The sequence below is a fragment of the Pelecanus crispus genome, chromosome 1, assembly GCF_030463565.1.
Source record: "Pelecanus crispus isolate bPelCri1 chromosome 1, bPelCri1.pri, whole genome shotgun sequence".
Taxonomy (NCBI): Eukaryota; Metazoa; Chordata; class Aves; order Pelecaniformes; family Pelecanidae; genus Pelecanus; species Pelecanus crispus.
This window is the reverse complement of record NC_134643.1, coordinates 157,658,757-157,679,550: the sequence shown is the minus strand read 5'-3', so window position 1 is coordinate 157,679,550 and position 20,794 is coordinate 157,658,757. Positions and strand designations below refer to the sequence as shown.

Sequence of the window (20,794 nt, the reverse complement as noted above, 5' to 3'; positions counted from 1 at the left end):
GCATTGAGAGAAGTTTGTATAAAAATGTAAAAATTGCTCAATCTAGATTTTGATATCAGACTGATAACAAATAGCAGAGTTCAATTATTTGGATGGAAGGCATTATTACTCACAAGATTTTAACCACAACAATTAGTAATGTTGCTGACTTAAAAGTGGTAACAATAACTAGAATTTTCATGCTGTAAGCACATGCATGCAGCAGGTAAAACCAACAGTCTTCTCTCACCACCAACCACCAAATTCCAGGAAAGCTAAAAATACCAAACCCCTTTTTTCATTATTTTTTCATATTTGGTGTAAAGTAGCCCTGAAAAGAGATTTCGTAGCTTTTGGAATCAAATTATCTCTAAATAAACTTAAAGCTGTTCATCAGACTGAGCTATTTGCTTTCCCCCTACTTCAGTTTATATCATCCCTGTATCCCACCAGCAATTCCAACACAGATTAGATTAGAAAGTGAGACCATACTCCTCCTCAAAATCAGCATTCACATTATTTCATACATCAGCCACAAACAGTTCTTTACCTAACAAGAAAACATGAATCTTAAAGTGACTTCTGGATCTGTGCAATCTGAACATATTGTTTACTCATGGTTTATCTGGATTATGAGAGATAATAAATGATAAAGGAGAGCTGAAGAGAAAACACCTCTTACCAATCCCAGTCTTTAAAACTTTGTAGGAAATCACTAGATCTGATGCTGTTCTCTCTTCCACTTTCAGTAAATTCTGACTCTAAAGAACATTTGGATACAGAAATAGTTGTATTTTCCAGTGAGCTGTCCATGTCACCTGGAATATATAAAATAACAACTTAATTTTGCATTTGAAAAGCTGACATTAAGAAATTGACAAGGGCTTATTAGAAATGCTTGTCATGTAATCATGTAGGTTTAAGAACCAAAAAAAACCACTGATGCAGGCTGACAAATGAATGAAGAATTATAATAGCTTAAACTATAGGAAGAATAACTTAGTGTTCAAACTAGATTTGTCTTTCTGAAGTTTTACAGTTTGCCTTCATATACTAAATTTTCTATAACCAAAGCCTGAAAAATACAGTGTTTTACCCTGCTGTCCACATGCACCAGCAAGTTGTTTCTCAAGAAGACCAAAGACATTCCAAATATTAATTTTATACATATCTTTAAATTAAAGCCAAATGTATGCATTATGAGGTGAACTGCTACCAACTGCTATCAACTACTTCAAGCAGGACTTGAACGCAAGCAGGTTGGGAACCACTGTCCTAAAGCATCCTTTGTGCTCTTCATGTGAATGTTAACGTTCCCAGGCTGGCTCTCAAGATATCACAAACCCCTGATCAAGAAAGTCTACCTATTTAAAATGAGAAAATACAAAACTACTTAAAACAAATTTAGAAATGTTAGTTTTAATATATATTTTCCCTGGAAAAGACATCAAAGCACTATCGCTTGGTATTACCTTTGTATAATAGGGAGCTTCCACTCCTATATTCAGTATGTAATGCTCTTGAAAGGCAATCCTACAATAAAGCACAAAACCACTGTAATAAAGTCAGAATTTTCAGGGAAAGTGTACGTTACAACTTACTTGTTTAACAGTTACAACACCTTGTGAGAGAACTTACTAAAAACTACTGACTTTGAAAAGGGAAGTGGTTTTTTTTAATGTATAAGTGTAAATGGCCCTCATATTAATACAAAGAGGCAAACATATTCCTCATAGTCTAATAATGAAATATTTATAGTGTTATATGTTAAAATATTTAAGAGAATACAAGACACTGAAGACACTGACACAAAATAAGGGCATAAAAGTAGGATTAGGTAATCACAGAAACAGTGCCATCTATCTTTACATCTAGGCTTTTTGTGTCAGAATTTCCTGTTCTACTTTTTCCTTCTAACTTGTAACTACATAAAAAAAAAAAAAAAAAAAGAAAAAACAAACAAACAAACAAAAAAAACCCATAAGTACTAGGCTACAAGCAAAATCACTTAAATGTACATTAGAAAAGATCGGACTCAAAGCAGCTTGCATGATCTTAGTTGTGTTTCACTGCATCTCTCTGCTATGCTCTAAATGAAGTGATCAACTGAGGTATTTTCTTGTACTTAAATACTGCTTTTTAATGAAATAATAAAATGCACAAACAAATCTAGCATTTCCTTCCTTGCAAGCATTATGAAGTCTCAGTGATATTTTTTTAAAGATAACTTTTGAAAATTATTTTTCTTTGAAGAACAGTTCTGTAATTCCAAGCAGAATATTCCCCAAGAAAAACATAGCACCTAGAACACCACAAAATGCTACCCGACTTGCAAATCGTTCTGAAGGAACTAAGGGCAGATACATCCACATTTTAGCTGCTAAAGAACTCAAATCTTCACTTCATATTTGGGACAGTTCGCAATCCTAAAATGGCAAGTCACACTTCCTCTGGTAATTCCCAGGACCAGCTTGATCTCCCAATCCAACTATGTGTCTAGCCCAAATCCAGCTTCCAATCTCTCCTAATTTTTGGCTGCTCACAAGTATTTTTACAACCTGTTACTTCCCTTGCAGCATGAGTTTGAACACTTAAGGTCTGTTATCCCCTGGGCACACTGGAAGCATCTGACCCATGGAATACAGATGCAAGAAAGCAACTGCAAAATTAGTCTCAGTGAAAGACAAACAGACTTCAGACAAAATAAAAGTAATCACAATCCAGTTCCATCATTCATATCAGTGCAAAGGACCTGGCATTCTCTGGTGTAAAATGACATTGCTTTACCTCGGCAAGGGAATGATACCTATCATAAAGTTACTGTCTGGTCATCATGGCAGTTTCTTAGGAACTACGGGTTTGATTCTCCTCTGGCTGACCAGATATGGAACAATGTCTTGCTCCCTGAAAACAGGGCTAATCACCAGGCTTTACAAAAAACCACGAACACCCCTAACGCATTCTAAATAAGGCTAGCAATTGCTGTAGGAAGATATGAACAAAATGAGTTATCCTATTATACATTTTTCATACATGCCTAGTATACTACTTGTGAAAGGATTCACATATTATCTCACCCAACTGGCAGGCACCAGAAGGTTTTAGGCAAAAACTAAGTGCCAAGCTGCTCAGACTGTGTTTTCGGAATGTGTAACATTTGGAATTGCAATTCCCAAGGAAACTTCAAGCTCAGACAAGGATGACTCTTCAGCACTCCCACTATAACACAGAGCAGAGGGACAGGAGTAGACGGAACACGCTTTACACACAGGCTCCTAAAGTCTGTTTAAACCCCATTTTTTGCTCTCACACCGTACGTAATACCACAGCATTTACAATGAACCCCAAGGGAGGGGACACAGACCACCACCCAGCACCTCAGGGGCGGGGCGAGGACGAACGGCTTTCCTCCTCCCCCTCCCCAGCCGCCCACCTCCCTCCCCCGGCGCGCACCCCCCGGCCCTCCCGCCTCACCCCCGCCGGCCCCCGCCGGTAGCGCCGCTGCAGAGGCTCGGGGGAGCGGCTGAGGCCCAGGCCGGGGCCCGCCATGGCGACCGCCGGGCCGCTGGCGCTCGAAGAAACCGCCACGGCGGGCGGGCGGCGGGCGCAGGCGCGGGAGGGGCGCAGGCGGGGCGCGCAGGCGCAGACGCTCCCACCGCCCGTCCCGCCCGGGCGAGCCGCGGCCGTTCCCCAGCGCCGGCGGGGACAGCGGCTCCCGGCGACGAGCGGGGACGGGGGCAGCCCTCGCCCCGGCCGGGCTGGGAGGAGGGCGGCGAGTCCCCCTTCCCCGGAGCCTGCCGGTGCTTCCCGCCGCACTCGGCTTCGCGGGAGAGGCAGACCTCAGCAAGGAGGGGTTCCCTCCGCGGGGGGACTGCGCGGCCTCCCTCTGCGGCTGCCTGCGGGGCGGGGGCCAGGCCCAGCCTCACACAGCCGGCCAAATCAGTGCCGTTTTAATTGTTTTACAGTCTAATGCTTCCCTAAAGCTCTTACAAAAGAAGTACTCTTACTAGCCTCTTAAAAAAAAAAAAAGCCAAAAAATAGCTGGAAGCTAAACACGTTACATACTTCCAACTTACAGATCATAATGCCAAATGGGTTACCTTGAAAAAAACCTTGATAATGCCAGCACTGAGGTGTAGAGTAGAAGTTTTAAAACCCCCAATATGTAATTCATGCATATTCACTACCGAGAGACATAACATTTTAAAAGAGAAAACAACCCTGTCACATGTAAGCTAGAGTAATTCAGTTGTGCAGTGAAGTCGGAGAAGTCTGCCAGAGGAGATGGAGCTCATAAACACACTGAAAAGATACCAGTAGAATCATAGAATCGTTTAGGTTGGAAAAGACCTTTAAGATCATCCAGTCCAACCATTAACCTACACTACCAAGTCTACTCTAAACCGATCAAGGGTAGACTAGACTAAACCATGTCCCCAAGTGCCACATCTACCCGTTTCTTGAACACCTCCAGGGATGGTGACTCCACCACCTCTCTGGGCAGCCTGTTCCAATTCTTGACCACCCTTTCCGTGAAGAAATTTTTCCTAATTTCCAATCTAAACCTCCCCTGGCACAGCTTGAGCCCATTTCCTCTCGTCCTATCACTAACTACATGGGAGAAGAGACCAACACCCACCTCACTACAACCTCCTTTCAGGGAGTTGTAGAGAGCGATAAGGTCTCCCCTCAGCCTCCTCTTCTCCAGGCTAAACAACCCCAGTTCCCTCAGCCGCTCCTCATAAGGCCTGTGCTCCAGACCCTTCACCAGCTTTGTTGCCCTTCTCTGAACACGCTCCAGCACCTCAATGTCTTTCTTGTAGTGAGGGGCCCAAAACTGGACACAGCATTTGAGGTGCAGCCTCACCAGCGCCGAGTACAGGGGGACAATCACCTCCCTGCTCCTGCTGGCCACAGCATTCCTGATCCAAGCCAGGATGCTGTTGGCCTTCTTGGCCACCTGGGCACACTGCTGGCTCATGTTCAGCCGGCTGTCAACCAGCACTCCCAGGTCCTTTTCGGCTAGGCAGCTTTCCAGCCACTCTTCCCCAAGCCTGTAGCGTGGCATGGGGTTGTTGTGACCCAAGTGCAGGACCCAGCACTTGGCCTTGTTCAACCTCATACAGTTGGCCTCGGCCCATCGATCCAGCCTGTCCAGGTCCCTCCGCAGGGCCTTCCTACCCTCCAGCAGATTGACACTCCTGCCCAGTTTGGTGTCGTCTGCAAACTTACTGAGGACGCACTCAATCCCCTCATCCAGATCATTGATAAAGATATTAAACAAGGCTGGCCCCAAAACAGAGCCCTGGGGAACACCGCTTGTGACCAGCTGCCAACTGGACTTAACTCCATTCACCACTACTCTCTGGGCTCGGCCACCCAACCAGTTTTTTACCCAGCAAAGACTACGCCTGTCCAAGCCATGAGCTGCCAGCTTCCCAAGGAGAATATTATGGGAGACGGTGTCAAAGGCTTTGCTCAAGTCCAGGTAAATGACATCCACAGCCTTTCCTTCATCTACCAGGCGGGTCACCAGGTCATAAAAGGAGATCAAGTTGGTCAAGCAGGACCTGCCTTTCATGAACCCACGCTGGCTGGGCCTGATCCCCTGGGTGACCTGCACATGCCTGTTGAGTTCACTCAATATGAACCTCTCCATAATCTTTCCTGGCACCGAGGTCAGGCTGACAGGCCTGTAGTTTCCCAGGTCCTCCTTCCGGCCCTTCTTGTAGATGGGCGTCACATTGGCAAGCCTCCTGTCATCAGGGACCTCCCCTGTTAACCAGGACTGCTGATAGATGATGGAAAGTGGCTTGGTGAGCTCCTCTGCCAGCTCCCTCAGTACTCTCAGGTAGGTTACACTATAGCAGTGGGTTACACTACAGCATTTCAGGTAACATCCCGATGTCAAGTAGATGGTTTTCACTAGACTAAGTAATTTAGAAATACTCTAAAAAAAACCAGGTGGTACACTTCTCTAGGAAAATAGCAACCAAAATATTTAAGAACTATTCCCTAGCTTTTAAGTACTGAAGTGCTATTCAGAGACTTCAGACAGCACAGACCAGCATCTACCCGCTTTCCACACAAAATAGTTAAGTTTCAAAGGCCTTCACAGTTTACTGATCAGCAATTAGCACCTACAATTTGCATATCCAAAACAGAGATTTATGAGAGCAGGAAGCCAAATTATGCAGGGTGGTTTTTTTTTTTTTTAACAAACCAGAGTGAAGACAAGACATTTATTTTAACAAGACTAAGATTTAATTTTTAAAATTTGACATTTAATACAAATATGTCAGGATAACACAAATACACCTCAAATATGCCAGTCAGTGTCTGAACTTTTTATTTAACATGCAAAAAAAATCAATTAGAACACATAAAAAACCCAACTGTAAGCTGTAACTTTACATTTATACATCAGAAGTGTCCATTTTAAGAAGTTGAAATAATTAGTCAATAAATCTAAATACTGATTTATACTGCTAGAACATCTGTATACGTAAAGCAATAATTCTATATTTGCCCACAGTCTGTAATGACAATTCTTCCATTTACTAGCCCTTTAGGAGAACCAAAGGATTCAATCTTTTTCACAACATCCATTCCATCTTTCACAAACCCAAATACCACATGCTTGAAGTCCAAGTGTTCTGCTTTTTTAAGTGTTATAAAAAACTGAGAATCATTTGTATCCCTGCCCTTATTTGCCATTGACAACAATCCAGGACCAGTGTGTTTCACTTCAAAATTCTCATCTTCAAATGCTGTTCCATAAATTGACCGTCCACCGGTTCCATCATGGTTAGTTATATCACCTCCCTTAAAGGAAAAAAAAAAGGGGGGGGGGGGGGAAGCACAGCATTAACTTACAAGTCCCAAAACATAAACCAACAGCACGATTATATTCCCTTTCAACAGTAAAGACTTTGCTTTGGAAGAACTCATTCTTAGTTTTCACAAATACTGTATTTACTTAGATATAAGGCTTCCCAGCTTCAGCAGCTTTGTTCATGGTAATGGATGGAACCAGTACTGGAAGTTTATCCCTTGTTTATTCTGAAGACAGCATTTTATCTTCTTGCTCCACATGGTGACCACTCCTCTAGGCCTGCCTTTCCCATGGCCTGCTTCCTACATCACCTGGCCCTGACAGCTCAGACCTGTGTTACCTCATTGAAGGCCTGTCCTTGCTTAGTCCCTACAGGCGCAGAATGGCTCACCTGAAAGACTTTTAGGTACCAATGATGAGTAATTTCTTGCTTCTGTGCAGGCAGCAGCTTTTGCCACACTGCTGCTTGTTTAGGAAGATCAGCTACTGCTGGTGAGCAGAGTGTTTTGTCTTTCTGCAAGGAAGCAAGCTTCTGGCTCCTGATTATTTGACTATACACATAAAGGTGACAATATAGGTTATCATATCTTTGAAGGAAAACCTTACTTCTCATTGAAAAGCTTCTCACAGTACCCAGAGAGAGTTCAGACGAAGCAGAGCAAACTTAGAATATACTAATTTCATGTGATAAAAGCTCACTTTTTGTCAGGGTATGCATGGTGCAGTTAACTGTTTTAAGAAAGTATGCTCCTTAGAGGATGTGGAATACCCCAAAACAAGCTCAAACCCTAAATGAGCAACGCTGCTTTCCTTATCAGAAATGCACAAAGTTTTAACAAAAGAGCCACAAAGGGCATACTTCAGGACAGAGGTGATACCTAATCAAGAGACTGGATAATTTTTTTATTCTGGTGACAAGCCATTCATATACTACTGTCTACTTTGAGTCTGTAGAAGGTTGTGCCTTGTCTTCAGGGATGTAGTGACATGCAGGAGCATTAGTGTAGCGTGTAACAGGCAGAATGAACCAACTTCCTTACAAGTCACTAAAATACATAGAATTATTGATGAGAATTTTAGGAAAAGAAAGGTCTGTGAGCTATGATCAATCTCCTATGCCTTCAGCATTTATGAAGAACTTGCTAGTGCTACTGAATGCACACAGAGGTTTAAAACCAACACTACACAGGGGTTTGGGTGCACTGCAGGCTGATACTCTTGGTGAAAAATTGGACTATTTTAAGGAACAGGTCACTGCATGATAACAAGATCTAGAAGACTTCTTTTAGATGGAAACTTGAGCATATTTGGATATTTGGATATTTGGAATATCAGTTTTAAAGCCCACATATCTGAAATACAAAGTGTACTTTAAAATGTAGAAAGTCTGGAAAGTAAGTGTTCTTAGCAGGTGAGCATACAGAAGTTCCTCTCTGTAGGGAGAAGGCTGAATGGTAGTTTTGGGAACCCCTACTTTCCTTGGTGCTCCTGTTGAGCAACAGGCCCCTTGTCCATTGTAAGAGGAGATCTCTGTTTTTTCTTCCACACTAACATGGCAGCACTAGGTGACACTAAAGCATGAGGTAGCTGGCAGACACCAGGAAAAAGCATTTGGCTTAGGGCAGCATGTGCGTCTTGCACCGTTTCTCATCTCCTTAGAGGGAAAGGGCAGATGACGGTATCTTGCACACTGGATTCATGCTGCCAACAAGAACATGCTATTCTGTATAAGTGATTTTTTTGAAGTGCCATTATTAGTCAAGATGCATCTCATTATCTAAATGAAGACTCTTTCTGTTATACTTACCTGACACACAAAGTCAGTGACTATTCTGTGAAAGGTGGAGTTCTTGAATCCAAATCCTTTCTCTCCTGTGCACAGGGCCCTGAAGTTTTCAGCAGTTCGAGGGACAATATTTGAAAACAGCTCCATGGTTATGTGTCCTAAAGGTTCATCATCAGCAGAAACTTCAAAATACACAACAGGGTTGGTGTCCTTTGACAGTCCTGCTGCCAGAGATAAGTGTCCTTTCTGTAGTTCTGACAAACTTAGCTGGCATTCTTCAAACCTCCTCTTGAAAGAATTAGCCATTTCTTGGCTTTTAAATCTGACTGCAAGTTGTTCTACTTTTACTTCACCATCTGAAAATGAATCAGAGAACAGGTTTCTTTAGTTCTACTCAGTACAGTCAGAAACAAATAGCTTTCGTCTCATATAATCTCCAGGGAAAAACAAAGCCACAGAAACTACAGACCACCTAGAAAAAAACCAAAAACCACCCGAAAAAAAACTCACCAGCATAATCTGTGGCTGTCCAAATTAAAGCATTGTTTGACGTATCAGAGGGCACTAAGTTCATTTCTTTGGTGATGACATGGTTCGCACAGACTTTAAGAACTTGGTCCCTTCTCATGAGGACTCTATAGTATTTCTTCTGTGTATGGAAGAGGATCTTTATCTCTCCAACACCACGCTCCTTCCACTGAACAGCATCTCTGTCCCATCTGTAAAGTTTTGCTCTCTCTTTGAAGAGAATTTCTTCATCTTCTTCTCCAGATTTTACCTCCACCTAAAAAACAGCACAGTGGAGTACCTGTGATTTCCTAGAGAGCTGCTGTCACCAACGATATTAATCATATCACACACGCTTAGGTTGATTCTGACATATTACAATGGAAGATTATTCAATGTGTTCCTTTCTCCAACACCATATTCATCACACACCGATTAAAACACCTAGCCTTTTCAGAATTTAAGAGCCCAACAAATTCCACTGTTTGAGACTAATTATAGCACTGCAATACTACTTTGCCATGGCTGCATATGTTTTTTGGTGGGTCTTTGTTGTTTTTGGCTTTGGGGGCGTTTTCTTCTGTTTGGTTGGGTTTTGGTGGGTCGTGTCCCCCCCCCCCCCTCCCCCCCCAAAAAAACCCCACCAAACCAAACCAAAAACCCAAACCAAAACACTATCAAGTGTTCTGGCAAGTTTCCCAGGAAAGTTTCAGGTTTGCTGAATGATGTGCACACTGAGAAATGAAGATATAGTACTATTACCATCCCAGGTGTTACCTTTTGAACATTGTTAAAGAACTTGATATTTGTATTTGAACAGAATAAACATCAACTGAGTATAACAAACTAACACCTAACAGCCATATCTCCTCCTCATTTTATGTATGCGTATTACTGGCCTCTAACCTTCTTTAGTTAAGACATCTTCCAAAGATAACACATGAGAGAACTAGAGAAATACAGCTATTTGTGGAGGGAGAAATGAGACTGAAGAGAAACGGCAAGTAAGGGAAGAAAGAAAACCATAGGAGTCATAATATGACACACAGATGAGCAAAGGCATACAAAATTTTGAAGAAGGTGCTTGAAGGCACGTTATGAACTACATCAGATTTTCTGCTCAAATTAAAGGACACTGCACACCATTTATTTGTGCTCTACTTGTCTTAATAATAATACTAATCTATAATTAAATTGTATTATTTATGGGAAAGCCAGATAATATAACATCAGAGAAGTTTGAAATGGTTATTAGGCACACTGAAGCTAAATACCAGATCAAAGCATGAACAACTGTATGAAGCCTCACTCAGGAAGTTACAGGGCTATCTTCCAAGTTGAAGGTTCCCCTACTTCTTGAAAAACAATTTATTTTCAAACTAACAAAGTTAGTTCCCTTAGCCTTCAGGTGAGGTTAATTGTACTACATCTTTATTGCTTAGTGATTCTAGAAATCTATTGCTTAGCTTAGAGTAAAAATTTTAAGTTGGCATGACTTTCACAGGACTGAATCTACAAGTCACAGATATAAAGCCACAGCTGAGTTGTATGAGCACCAAGTTATTAATTTTACCCCTAGTTTTCAACTGTGCTATAAGGAATCAGTTTTAGCTTTTACAAGTTATGTGTACAAATCTGCACACCGATCAATACTCAGTCAAGGTATAATGAAATAAACTTTGAAGATTTTAACTGATGCACCAGACACTTCCCCAGTGCTAAGCTGTAGTAGGTTTTAAAACAGCAGGCGTTTCTACACAGGCAGTGAATACAGAACAAAGCACAACACAGAGAGCAAAAGTTAGTTAAGCAAACCATTTTTTAAAAACTTCTTGTGTTAGCAGACATGCTTTTCTTAATGTTGTTTTATATCCCAGAAGTCCCCTTACCTCTGGTAAGGACACAATTGGCTCAAAATGGATATCATCATTATGTACCACTTCATCATCACTACCACCTTCATCTTCATCTCCTTTATGGGCTGTCTCTCCAAACACAGCTGCTCCTGTGTTCGCCCATTTGAAGTTTTTATCTACAATTAAGATGTTTACATTTTAATCTTTGTGTAGTTTTTTTTCTTCTGGACAAAAACTTGCAAAAAACCTGTTGTTAACTGATTGATCAGTAGAAATTTGGTGCACAAAAAGTATATTGTATGAAGCAGAACTCCAGCTGAGTGTCTGTCTCAGACTAGTTTAACTCACCTTTTGAGCCAAAAGCAAAGTCTCCAGAGTTTTTGGAAGCCAGGTCTGCAAATGACAAGCCTGCAGTATTGCCGAAACCAAATGAGATGATTCTGTTTTCTATCAAATAAGAGGGGAAAGTCAAAGGTTTTTTTCTGCCTTTCTTAAGGAAAACGTGTTTAATGCTATGTAGTCACAAAAATAAACTGGAGAAGTCTCTACAGTATTTTTCCCTTCCAATAAATCTAAAGTTTGCACGCCACTTGTCATAATGACAGTTGTTTATTAGGTTGTTGGTTTTTTTTTTTAAAAAAGGCTCAAACTGTGATAGTTTCAGCATGCTACTTCTGTGCAGATCCAGAGTTCTAGTAAGCATTCACATGGTATTTAACACTAAACTAATGAAAGTACATCATACACAAATTATACAACAGACACTAGCATTGCTCTGTAGTAGTGCCATTTGAATGGCACCAGAATTTGATGTATATAGTTATTTTAATCCCCACTCACGTTTTTACTAGATTGGTACTCATGCCTCTAATTCAGTATTGGTACTACTTCTCGCAAGGCAGCAGCTACAGTAGATAAGTATGCTTTTCTGTAGATTAGTTTAAGTTCCTACAAAAAACTAGAACATACCCTTGACCTTACCTTGTGTTGACTCGGAACAGTCCGAATCAGTTTTTTTAGTTGACAAGTCTACAGGTTTGTCATCAGCTCCTAATAAAGTCTGTGATACATGCACAGTTTCCGTGGTGGAATCTGGTTCCTTGTTGTTGGTACCTGACTGGACAAATACTGTCACCTCACCGGTTGATGGAGTAGATACTTCTTCCTTACTGGTACAGACCAAGTCAGTTGAGCTTGTAACCTCATTCTCCTGAGATTAACAAAAAAGTAAAGTAATAAGCAAATAAGCTAGAAGAGCCTAGCATTCAAACCATCTCCTCAGGAGACTAAGAACAGTAATTTTAGAAAAAACACCAAGAAAAATCATTGTTGTAAGCTTTCTGAAGTTTTTCATTACACTTAACACACATTGGGCGTTAACTTGACAAGAACTGAAGTATCTTTGAATTAGTACACTTTCAGAAAAATACTATTACTTTCAATTAGTCCTTATCTATACATTAGGAGTAATTTTACTAGCCAAAGCAGTTTATGAGAACAGCTGTACCTCCTTTCTCTTCCCAAGGAACTTAAGATCTAAGCTTCCATTTCAGTGTTGACAAAGACTTGAGCCACAGCCACAAGAGTCGTATAGTTTTTCACTACTGGATGTTTTAGTTCTCACAAGGTAAAAACTATGTAAAGTCTCACACGTATATGAAGTAATTGTACAAGTTTAATGACACGAAGTTCAGTAAAGATTTAGCTCTTACTTTCATTTCTTGAATTTTAACTTCTGTTTGAAAGTCTTCTGGACTGTCATCCTCAGTATCACTGCTGACACCACAGCCAGATGTAGAAGAAACCTGCAGAGTTTCTGCTTTAGCCTTGTCCTCAGGAGTTGGTTTCTTTTCCCAAGCAGTAACACATTCTTTTTCATTGTTGAATTCACTTTTTCCTGTGATGCCTACTGCAAAGAATAAAAATTAGTGGAAAATAGCTGGGAAGGCAGCTAAATACTAAAGTATTTTTTGCCACCTACATTAGAAAATAACCTCAAAATAGCCAGAGCAACTTGAAGTAAGACTTCCAGAGTTTTTCAAATAGCATTACTGTTTAAACAGTGGAAGTGAAGACTAACTTAACTCCACTCGGGGTGAGTAGAATTGGCAGTACATCATACTTGGTTTTCTATTGCTATCAGAGAATTTCCATGCAATGATGAAGAGTTCAGTCTTGCAGCTGTCACTACTACTAGCTTCCTTCAGCATTTGCTCATATTTCAGATGGCTCAATATATACCTCTTTCTAGCACATATCCTCAAAAAAACCCCAAACTTCACTTTTAGAAGTATCTACCCAGATTTTCAGTTATGCAACACTGAAGTCTGAGGCACAGCCAAAGCAGACATAAACATAAGCAGCGAATTCAATCTTCTACACCTATACTTTTTGGTATGAAGACCAAATATCTTTTTTTTTAATTGAACAATATTAACTCATAAGCTTAATTTAAATTGACTATCTACAGAAGTAGCAAGTTTTCACAGATGCAGACAACTTTTATCTTGTACAGTATCATGCCAAGCTGAATTCTTCATATTCAGAAGGAGCTCAAGGTAGGAAAACACTTTGATGTTCTTGTTTAGATGCCACATGAAATGTACATTTCCCATTCAGGTATCACTTTACTGCTAACTAACAGTTCAACATACTGAGCTTAAAGCTGTATTTTGAGATGCAGCTTTTCTGCTCCCAGGATCAGTGCTTCTAAAAACTATCTCAGAAAACATAAAATAAATCTCAGTGCCCAAGTGTCCTTCAGACTTAGAGCTTATGTTTCAGTATATAAGAAATTTTTAAGTATTGTGTTTTAAGACACACCTTTTACAGGATCTTGCAATTTCTTTTTCTCTTCTGAATCACTGGGATACAGTCTTCCATTAAGTTTCTTAACAGCTGTTTCATAGTCTTCATCTTAAATACAGGAAACAAGTGTAAGTTCTCAGGCATCCTCTAAGTACAGAGAAATCTGCTTCCAACTCACAAGCCTAGCAAGCATGCATAATTTTTGCTTATGTTTCAAGAGTTCCACAGGTCAGCAAGTAAGCTTTCACTTCCTGTTTTGCATACATGACCTTCAGTGTGCTATTGATGCTTTTCTCAGCCTAGACTGTTACGGATGTGTGGCACAGGTTTTGTTTTCAGAAAACACATTTCTTATTGAGTGATTTTATTAAGAACACCACTAAACAGAACTGGGAAGGAAGACTGAAGATCTTTTACATCAAAACTAGCAAGCTCAGATACTTGTGGGAGCAGGCTTATCTTCTCCCATTTTCTGTTGAATACAATGCTTCAGAACTTCCATTTAACATATTTGCTGCTGAATAAATCAAGAGTTATTTAGTTGCATGCAATAAGATGTGATATAAAATATTTCCAGTTAGGAATTTGCTTTAGAAGAAAAATAAGCCATTAGTCTAGCATTTAGGGAACCTAAGCATGTTCCTTTTTCATAAAGACTGCCTTGTATTTATTTGTATCTAAAAACAGTTACAGAAGTAAGCCTCTTGTTCAAATGAGACTAGGCTCAAACATCCAATTATTTAATCTTACCTAACAAACTGCACTGGTAATATCAGCACCCGTAAGACACCAATACAAATTCCCTTTAGTCATTCCTGGAACTCCATTGTACTATTCTGTCTTGAAGACCTAAATGTACATCTTTGGCCATAAGGAAAAGGACAGGATTATTTCCCATCGGTCCAAACAAAAAATATTTGAGCATCTATTGGTTCTGATGGTATTCACAGAATCACAGAATATCTCAAGCTGGAAGGGGCCCATAAGGATCACCGAGTCCAACTCCCTGCTCCTCACAGGACTACCTAAAACTAAACCATATGACTAAGAGCATCATCCAGGCACTCCTTGGACTCTGGCAGGCTTGGTGCAGAGACCACTGCCCTGGGAAGCCTGTCCCAGTGACTGACCATCCTCTCGGTGAAGATCCGTTTCCTAATGTCCAATCTGACCCCCCCACCCCAATGCAGCTTCAGTCCATTTCCTGGTATCCTATCGCTGGTCACTGGAGAGAGAAGATCAGCACCTCCTCCTCCTCCTCTGCTGCCCCCCCACGAGGAAGGTGGAGGGTGCGATGAGGTCACCCCTCAGCCTTCTCTTCTCCAAGCTGAACAAACCAAGTGACCTCAGCCACTCCTTGTAAGTCTGGCCCTCGAGGCCTTTCACCGTCTTGGTCGCCCTCCTCCAGACACTCTAATAGTTTGATGTCCTTCTTATATCGAGATGCCCAAAACTGCACACAGCAGTCGAGGTGGGGCTGCCTGCACCAGTGCAGTCAGTGTATTACACCCTTTCCCCACAAAAAGGCAACACAAAGATCAACTCTGGCACTCCTTACCATCATCCTCGTCACTCACATATCCAGGCTTATTCTTGTAACAGAAGAATGTTGAAGGTAGCTTGAGAAAGCCAGCAAGAGCTCTCTGTTCAGGGGTAGGCGTTAACTCGTAAACTATTATAACCTCATCAGATGGAAGATCATCTTCTGACATTGTCGTCTTCTCAGCTTTTTACAGAAATTGAACAAACCATTAAAACTGAATAATTCAGAACAGGGAATAACATTAACCCCACATGCCATTATTACAGAACTGAATTAATTCTAAGGCATTTAGAAATACACTTGGAACCTACACATTTTCCACTGATCCCCAGGAAACAAAAATCAAAGTTACAGGATGCTAGAACAGAGCATCCTGTTAAAACTTAATAAATTTTAACCTGCATGCCCAACTACATCCTGTTCTATTGCCTTTGAAATTCAAGTATCAGAACAGAAGCAGGGCTGCATCTTATATTGTTACAAGGATTATTTAATTAAGTCCTTACATCAAACAAAATACAATTATGGAGAAGAGGGGTATAGGTATATTCTAGAGGTGGAGAGGCAAACTTCAGGCCTGAAAAAAGTGAAGTTGTCTACAGGAACATGTCCTGTTGAATTGCTTAAAAGTGCTTTAAGTTTAGAAAATATTAAACAGCAACGGAATAGAACTTATTTCACATTGCCTACGGGAAATCTGAGCTTTTTATTAGCTAATATCGATTTACCAAAACAGCCATTGCTGAAACTTTTACTGTTACAGAAGTAAAGTAATTTCTAGTTCCATCTTGTTGAACAACAAAAAATACTGCTTTCAGCCTATTTAACTAGCTTTTTCAGCAAGGACAAATACCACTATCAATTTTATCATATAAGCTTTTTCTCCTCTCTCCTTCAACATTACTTTGTCCATTCCACTTGTATTGATAAAACAGTGCACAGTCAAAGGTTAAAGCTGAAAGCACACCCTAGAGCAAACTGCAGAAAAAATATGGCTATAAAAACAGATTTGAAAACAAAGATTTGAGTTTATTAGGAGAGAACGGAAGCAAAGGGGGAGGATATACCAGTTTAAGCATCATGTATTGTTTGGTTGGGTTTTCGTTTGTTTGGGTTGGGTTTTAGTGTTGTTTTGAGAGGTGGAGTTTGGGGGTATAGGTGCAAGAAACAAATTGTTAACTATTTATAAAAAATTACCCCATAAGCACATCAATATCCATGCATCAACATCCAGCTATTTCTAAGAACAATTTGATTGCTTTAGTAAGTCAACCTACTTGTTAACATTCTCCAGTTAAACCAGTCAGCAGAATTTGAAGGGTGCTCTCAAAAGCTCAGTTCTTTTCATTAGAAAAATATTTGCTAAGTTTGTGGCACAATGTACTCAGTGGGAACCTAAAGCTTCAGCTAGGAACCAGACTACTGCTCAGTTCCTGAGGAACACCGATTTTCCTGCTCATGCAATAGACAGGAGAGAAGTGTAATGTTTATGGACATAGCCCTTGATCCTCTGACACAACTGAGACACAAAATAAATCTGCTTTTTAAAAGTAGTTTTCCCACTAGTATCTTCCAGCAGATTAAGAGAAATATAAAGAATAGTAGAGTAAAAGCAAAATCCAAAGTATGAGTTCAAATAAAGACTTAAATTTGAAGTGTTCCCTCCCCAACCTTTGCCCCAATTGACTCTCCCTTTGATTACAAGTTAATCATTTCAGGTATTCATATACCAGAGTATAGCTCAAACCCATTACCAGCCCACAGAGTCTTGTAGAGTAACCCTTTTTGCTCACTTTTTTTTAGATCTCAATAGCTCTTCTGAGCCTGTATAAAGTAAATGTAGGATAAAATTCTGGAACAGAAAATTTCTAAGTTCATATCATGACAGCAGGCTGTAGATGTTTTCATATATTTTCTCAGAATCTTACGCAAAAATCCTAGCTGATTTAAGAATTAGGAGTATATCTAGTACCATGTTATGAAGATATGTAGGTATCCTGCATATTCCCATGTGTTTTATTCACTCAGATTACTTAAGCAGGCGTCTCAACTGGACTAAGTTTGCACCAAGTTCACCACAGAAGTTTAAGTGTGGAGTATTTAGTCTTACAATCATTAAAGGTTACACCAAAAAAACAGCTATCCTTAGGGTTAGAGAATTTTCAAAAATTTATCTTCAACAACAAAATCTTCCAAAGTCAGTCAGGTAGATGGTAAAAAGTGTGAGCTTCCTTTAATCCAAGCAGTATAAAGCTAGCTAGAAAACCCTGGCAACAGAGGATATAGTCCATCGTATTTGACAGACAGCATTGCCAAAGAATTATCATGCAGTCTCTTTCAGTAGCCTTTGTGCAAAGTAGCTGAATAAGAGAAATACATTAAAAAGTCACTTCAAATTAATCCATAGGTAAAGTTCTCCATGACACTGATCTATCAAACACTGGATTAAGAGTCAGTGTTCCAAACACCCACTCAAAGTGACAAAAGGGTTCAACAACAAAGATTAAGATTGCAACATGTATTTGCCCTCAGAATATTAAGACTGAGCAAGATGTTCAGTTAGTCAGTTTCTACTCACCCTCCCCCCACAAGAAAGTTAACTTTTCTTATTAAAAAATGCTGCAAACACTTTAAATGTATCTTCACAGGCAGCCACAAAAACAAAGAGCCATGCATACATACAACATTCTTAAAAGACTGTTGGCTTTGTGATAATAGAACTTTCTATTCAGGGGAAAAAATCCACCCAAAACATTGTTAGTGTATGGAAGGAACAAAATAGAGAACAATACCATGCACAACAGTTCTTTTCACTGGTGTATTATATTTTTCCTTTGTTTCAACTGACATGAAGACCAGGTAGGCCTAAATATCTAGCTAGTCACCATGCTGATATTTTTTTCTCATGCATATATCAATAAAGATCTTCTGGATATAAAAGAAAAGCACCAAAGATTAAACCATAATGCATGTAACTGATACCATAACATGCAATTGACATAACTTTGATTCAGACTTGTAAAGCATTCATAAAAAACCTATGACCTGACTTGAGAAAAACTTAAGTACTTTTGCATAGAGGTGCAGAACTATGACAAGGTTAAATTTCTTTTGAATGTTGCTCTAGCACAACTCAGAAGCCACTCACCATGAGAAAGCCTCAGATTATATTTGCACGGGTAGGCTTGAAAACCTAATTTAGAAAGGACTTCTTAAAAGTCATTTGCTATTAAGTCAGAGCTCAAAACAAAGCCACCAAAAAGCTACACTGAAATTATCAACTGTAAATAAATCATTAAGTATATAATCATATCCTAGTTATCAGAAAAGTAGAAGTGAAGAACAATCTGAAGTACCAGAAAGGAGTATTTTGTTTGTTTGTTTTAAGTACACGCATACCCGCCCTCACACACCCCCAATATAAAAACAGGATCAATTTGAGGTAGCAAAAGTTCTTGCATATATGCATTGGTGCAGAATGCCTAATCACTTCCCATTATGGACATGGAATCATGAAAATGAAACTGAATTGTTAATAAACTCCATGCACAGGGATGCCTAAAAACATAGAACAGGAGACTTCAGCTCATATATACAGAACAGGAGTTTAGTGTTGTCCTGGTTTCGGCTGGAATAGAGTTAATTTTCTTCCTAGTAGCAGGCACAGTGCTGTGTTTTGGATTTAGTAGGAGAAGAATGTTGATAACACACTGATGTTTTTAGTTGTTGCTAAGTACTGCTTATGCTAGTCAAGGACTTTTCAGCTTCCCATGCTCTGCCAGGGGCACAAGAAACTGGGAGGGGGCACAGCCAGAAGAGTTGATCCAAACTGACCAAAGGGCTATTCCATACCATATGACGTCATGCTCAGTATATAAACTGGGGGGGGGGGGGGTTGGCCAGGGAGCAGCGATCGCTGCTCGGGAACTGTCTGGGTATCGGTCGGCAGGTGGTGAGCAATTGCACTGTGCATCACTTGCTTTGTATATTATTATTATCATAATTATATTGTTATTATTATCATTACCATTTCATTTTATTTCAATTATTAAACTGTTCTTATCTCAACCCAGGAGTGTTTCTCACTCTTACTCCTCTGAATCTCTCCCCCATCCCACCGGGGTAGGGGGAGTGAGCGAGCAGCTGCGTGGTGCTTAGCTGCTGGCTGGGGCTAAACTGCGACAAGTGTTTAAATAAGAACAGCTTCTCTAGAAATACAATTTTGGGAAAATGGTTTTGGGAATGACATTTTTAAGCAATGGAAGACACTAATGTTAGAAGACTGTCTTGTGAAGACTAGAATAAAAATCTGCTTTTTAAAATTAAGATGCTGTTGAACTGTGTAAGTTGAGTGTGCTTACAGCAAGCATACTTGCAAGAAGCACTGTTAGTAACATCTTGTTATGACATATAATCAAGCTATAAGCTATAACAGTTTTTGTTACAGGTTCTGAATGTAAACAAATTGGTTACTGAAAAGTTTTCTGACCAGCTAAGGTGGATTTCATATTATACATGAAGTATATACACATAAGCAGTAGCTAAGGACTTGGCTTTCCCATTTCTGTGCACTCCTTTAGAAGTGCAGTAGTTAACATATTGATAATCGGGAAACTGAATTAAACATTTCCAACAGAGAGGCTAAATGTATTCAAGCATTTTACTGGATAACCTGTCTTGAGACCTTCAAGTGTGTTTCACTGAAGTGGAAGACCTCAGGTACTAAGAGATGTATTTTCTAAAAATAACAGGAGAATTTAATTTCTTTAGAAAAGGGGAATTTTAGAGATCCAGTGTGCATGTTCAGTAAAACTGTGACAGAGAAGTGCAAGGCAGATGTCCTCAGAAAATAAGGCAAACGGAAGCTAAAAGCTTAAACAGGGCCATCAGTTGTGCTAGCTCCTATTAATATACTAAAGGCTAGAGACATTCTCCAATAGGACGAATACAGTAGTCGGACACACAGTTTTAAGTACTCTTGTTAGCATGCATGTTAATTGTAAGGATTACTGAGCCAACTCTGCTTTGCCACAGTTGGGTTACTGTCCATGCCTGCTGAAGTGTTTTTATCACACATTCAGTGCAGTATGTAAATACCTTTACTATCAGGTTGCAAGGAAGATGTGCTTGTCCAAAAGGCCATTGGATTAGACTTAAAAAGGCTAAAATTGAATCCTAAAAAAATAAATTGTTTGGATGTAAGTGTTTACCTGGAATTTTAAAAGGGTACAACAGACTTATCTATGTTCTGGAAGCATTCCATAGCCATATTTCATGGTAGGAAGTTTCATCTGTTAATTCTACGCAAGCTTATCCAACCCACAGGAACAGACTGCAGCAATCATGTTCCACCACATCGCTTTATTATTCTTTAGTTAATAAACAGAGATTATGTCTTCATAATTCTGAGACAGTATGTAAATTAAGAACGTTCAACTGATTAAAGTCTTGCACTGATGGGAAACAGCACATGAAGCCTT

The 20,794-nt window shown here is 40.0% G+C and overlaps 2 protein-coding genes across 3 annotated transcripts in view; both read right to left on the bottom strand.

The window, feature by feature from the left end:
- The window catches only part of CCDC138 (coiled-coil domain containing 138), a 39,004-nt gene extending 35,476 nt beyond the window's left edge, over window positions 1-3,528 (bottom strand). Inside the window, exons 1-3 of the mRNA XM_075722483.1 lie at window positions 3,454-3,528; window positions 1,452-1,512; window positions 662-797 (exon numbers count right to left, since the gene is read on the bottom strand). Of these exons, the coding sequence (XP_075578598.1) occupies window positions 662-797; window positions 1,452-1,512; window positions 3,454-3,528 (272 nt within the window). The remainder of the gene's footprint in view (window positions 1-661; window positions 798-1,451; window positions 1,513-3,453) is intronic.
- A 2,783-nt stretch (window positions 3,529-6,311) lies between these two features.
- Window positions 6,312-20,794, bottom strand: part of RGPD4 (RANBP2 like and GRIP domain containing 4) — a 34,186-nt gene continuing 19,703 nt past the window's right edge. The window contains exons 21-29 of one of the 2 annotated variants that reach the window (XM_075713565.1): window positions 15,330-15,497; window positions 13,787-13,879; window positions 12,676-12,872; window positions 11,945-12,173; window positions 11,312-11,410; window positions 10,997-11,139; window positions 9,111-9,384; window positions 8,622-8,956; window positions 6,312-6,804 (exon numbers count right to left, since the gene is read on the bottom strand). In XM_075713565.1, the coding sequence (XP_075569680.1) occupies window positions 6,499-6,804; window positions 8,622-8,956; window positions 9,111-9,384; window positions 10,997-11,139; window positions 11,312-11,410; window positions 11,945-12,173; window positions 12,676-12,872; window positions 13,787-13,879; window positions 15,330-15,497 (1,844 nt within the window). In that variant the 3' untranslated portion in view covers window positions 6,312-6,498. The remainder of the gene's footprint in view (window positions 6,805-8,621; window positions 8,957-9,110; window positions 9,385-10,996; window positions 11,140-11,311; window positions 11,411-11,944; window positions 12,174-12,675; window positions 12,873-13,786; window positions 13,880-15,329; window positions 15,498-20,794) is intronic. The other variant, XM_075713573.1, reaches the window with a different exon arrangement.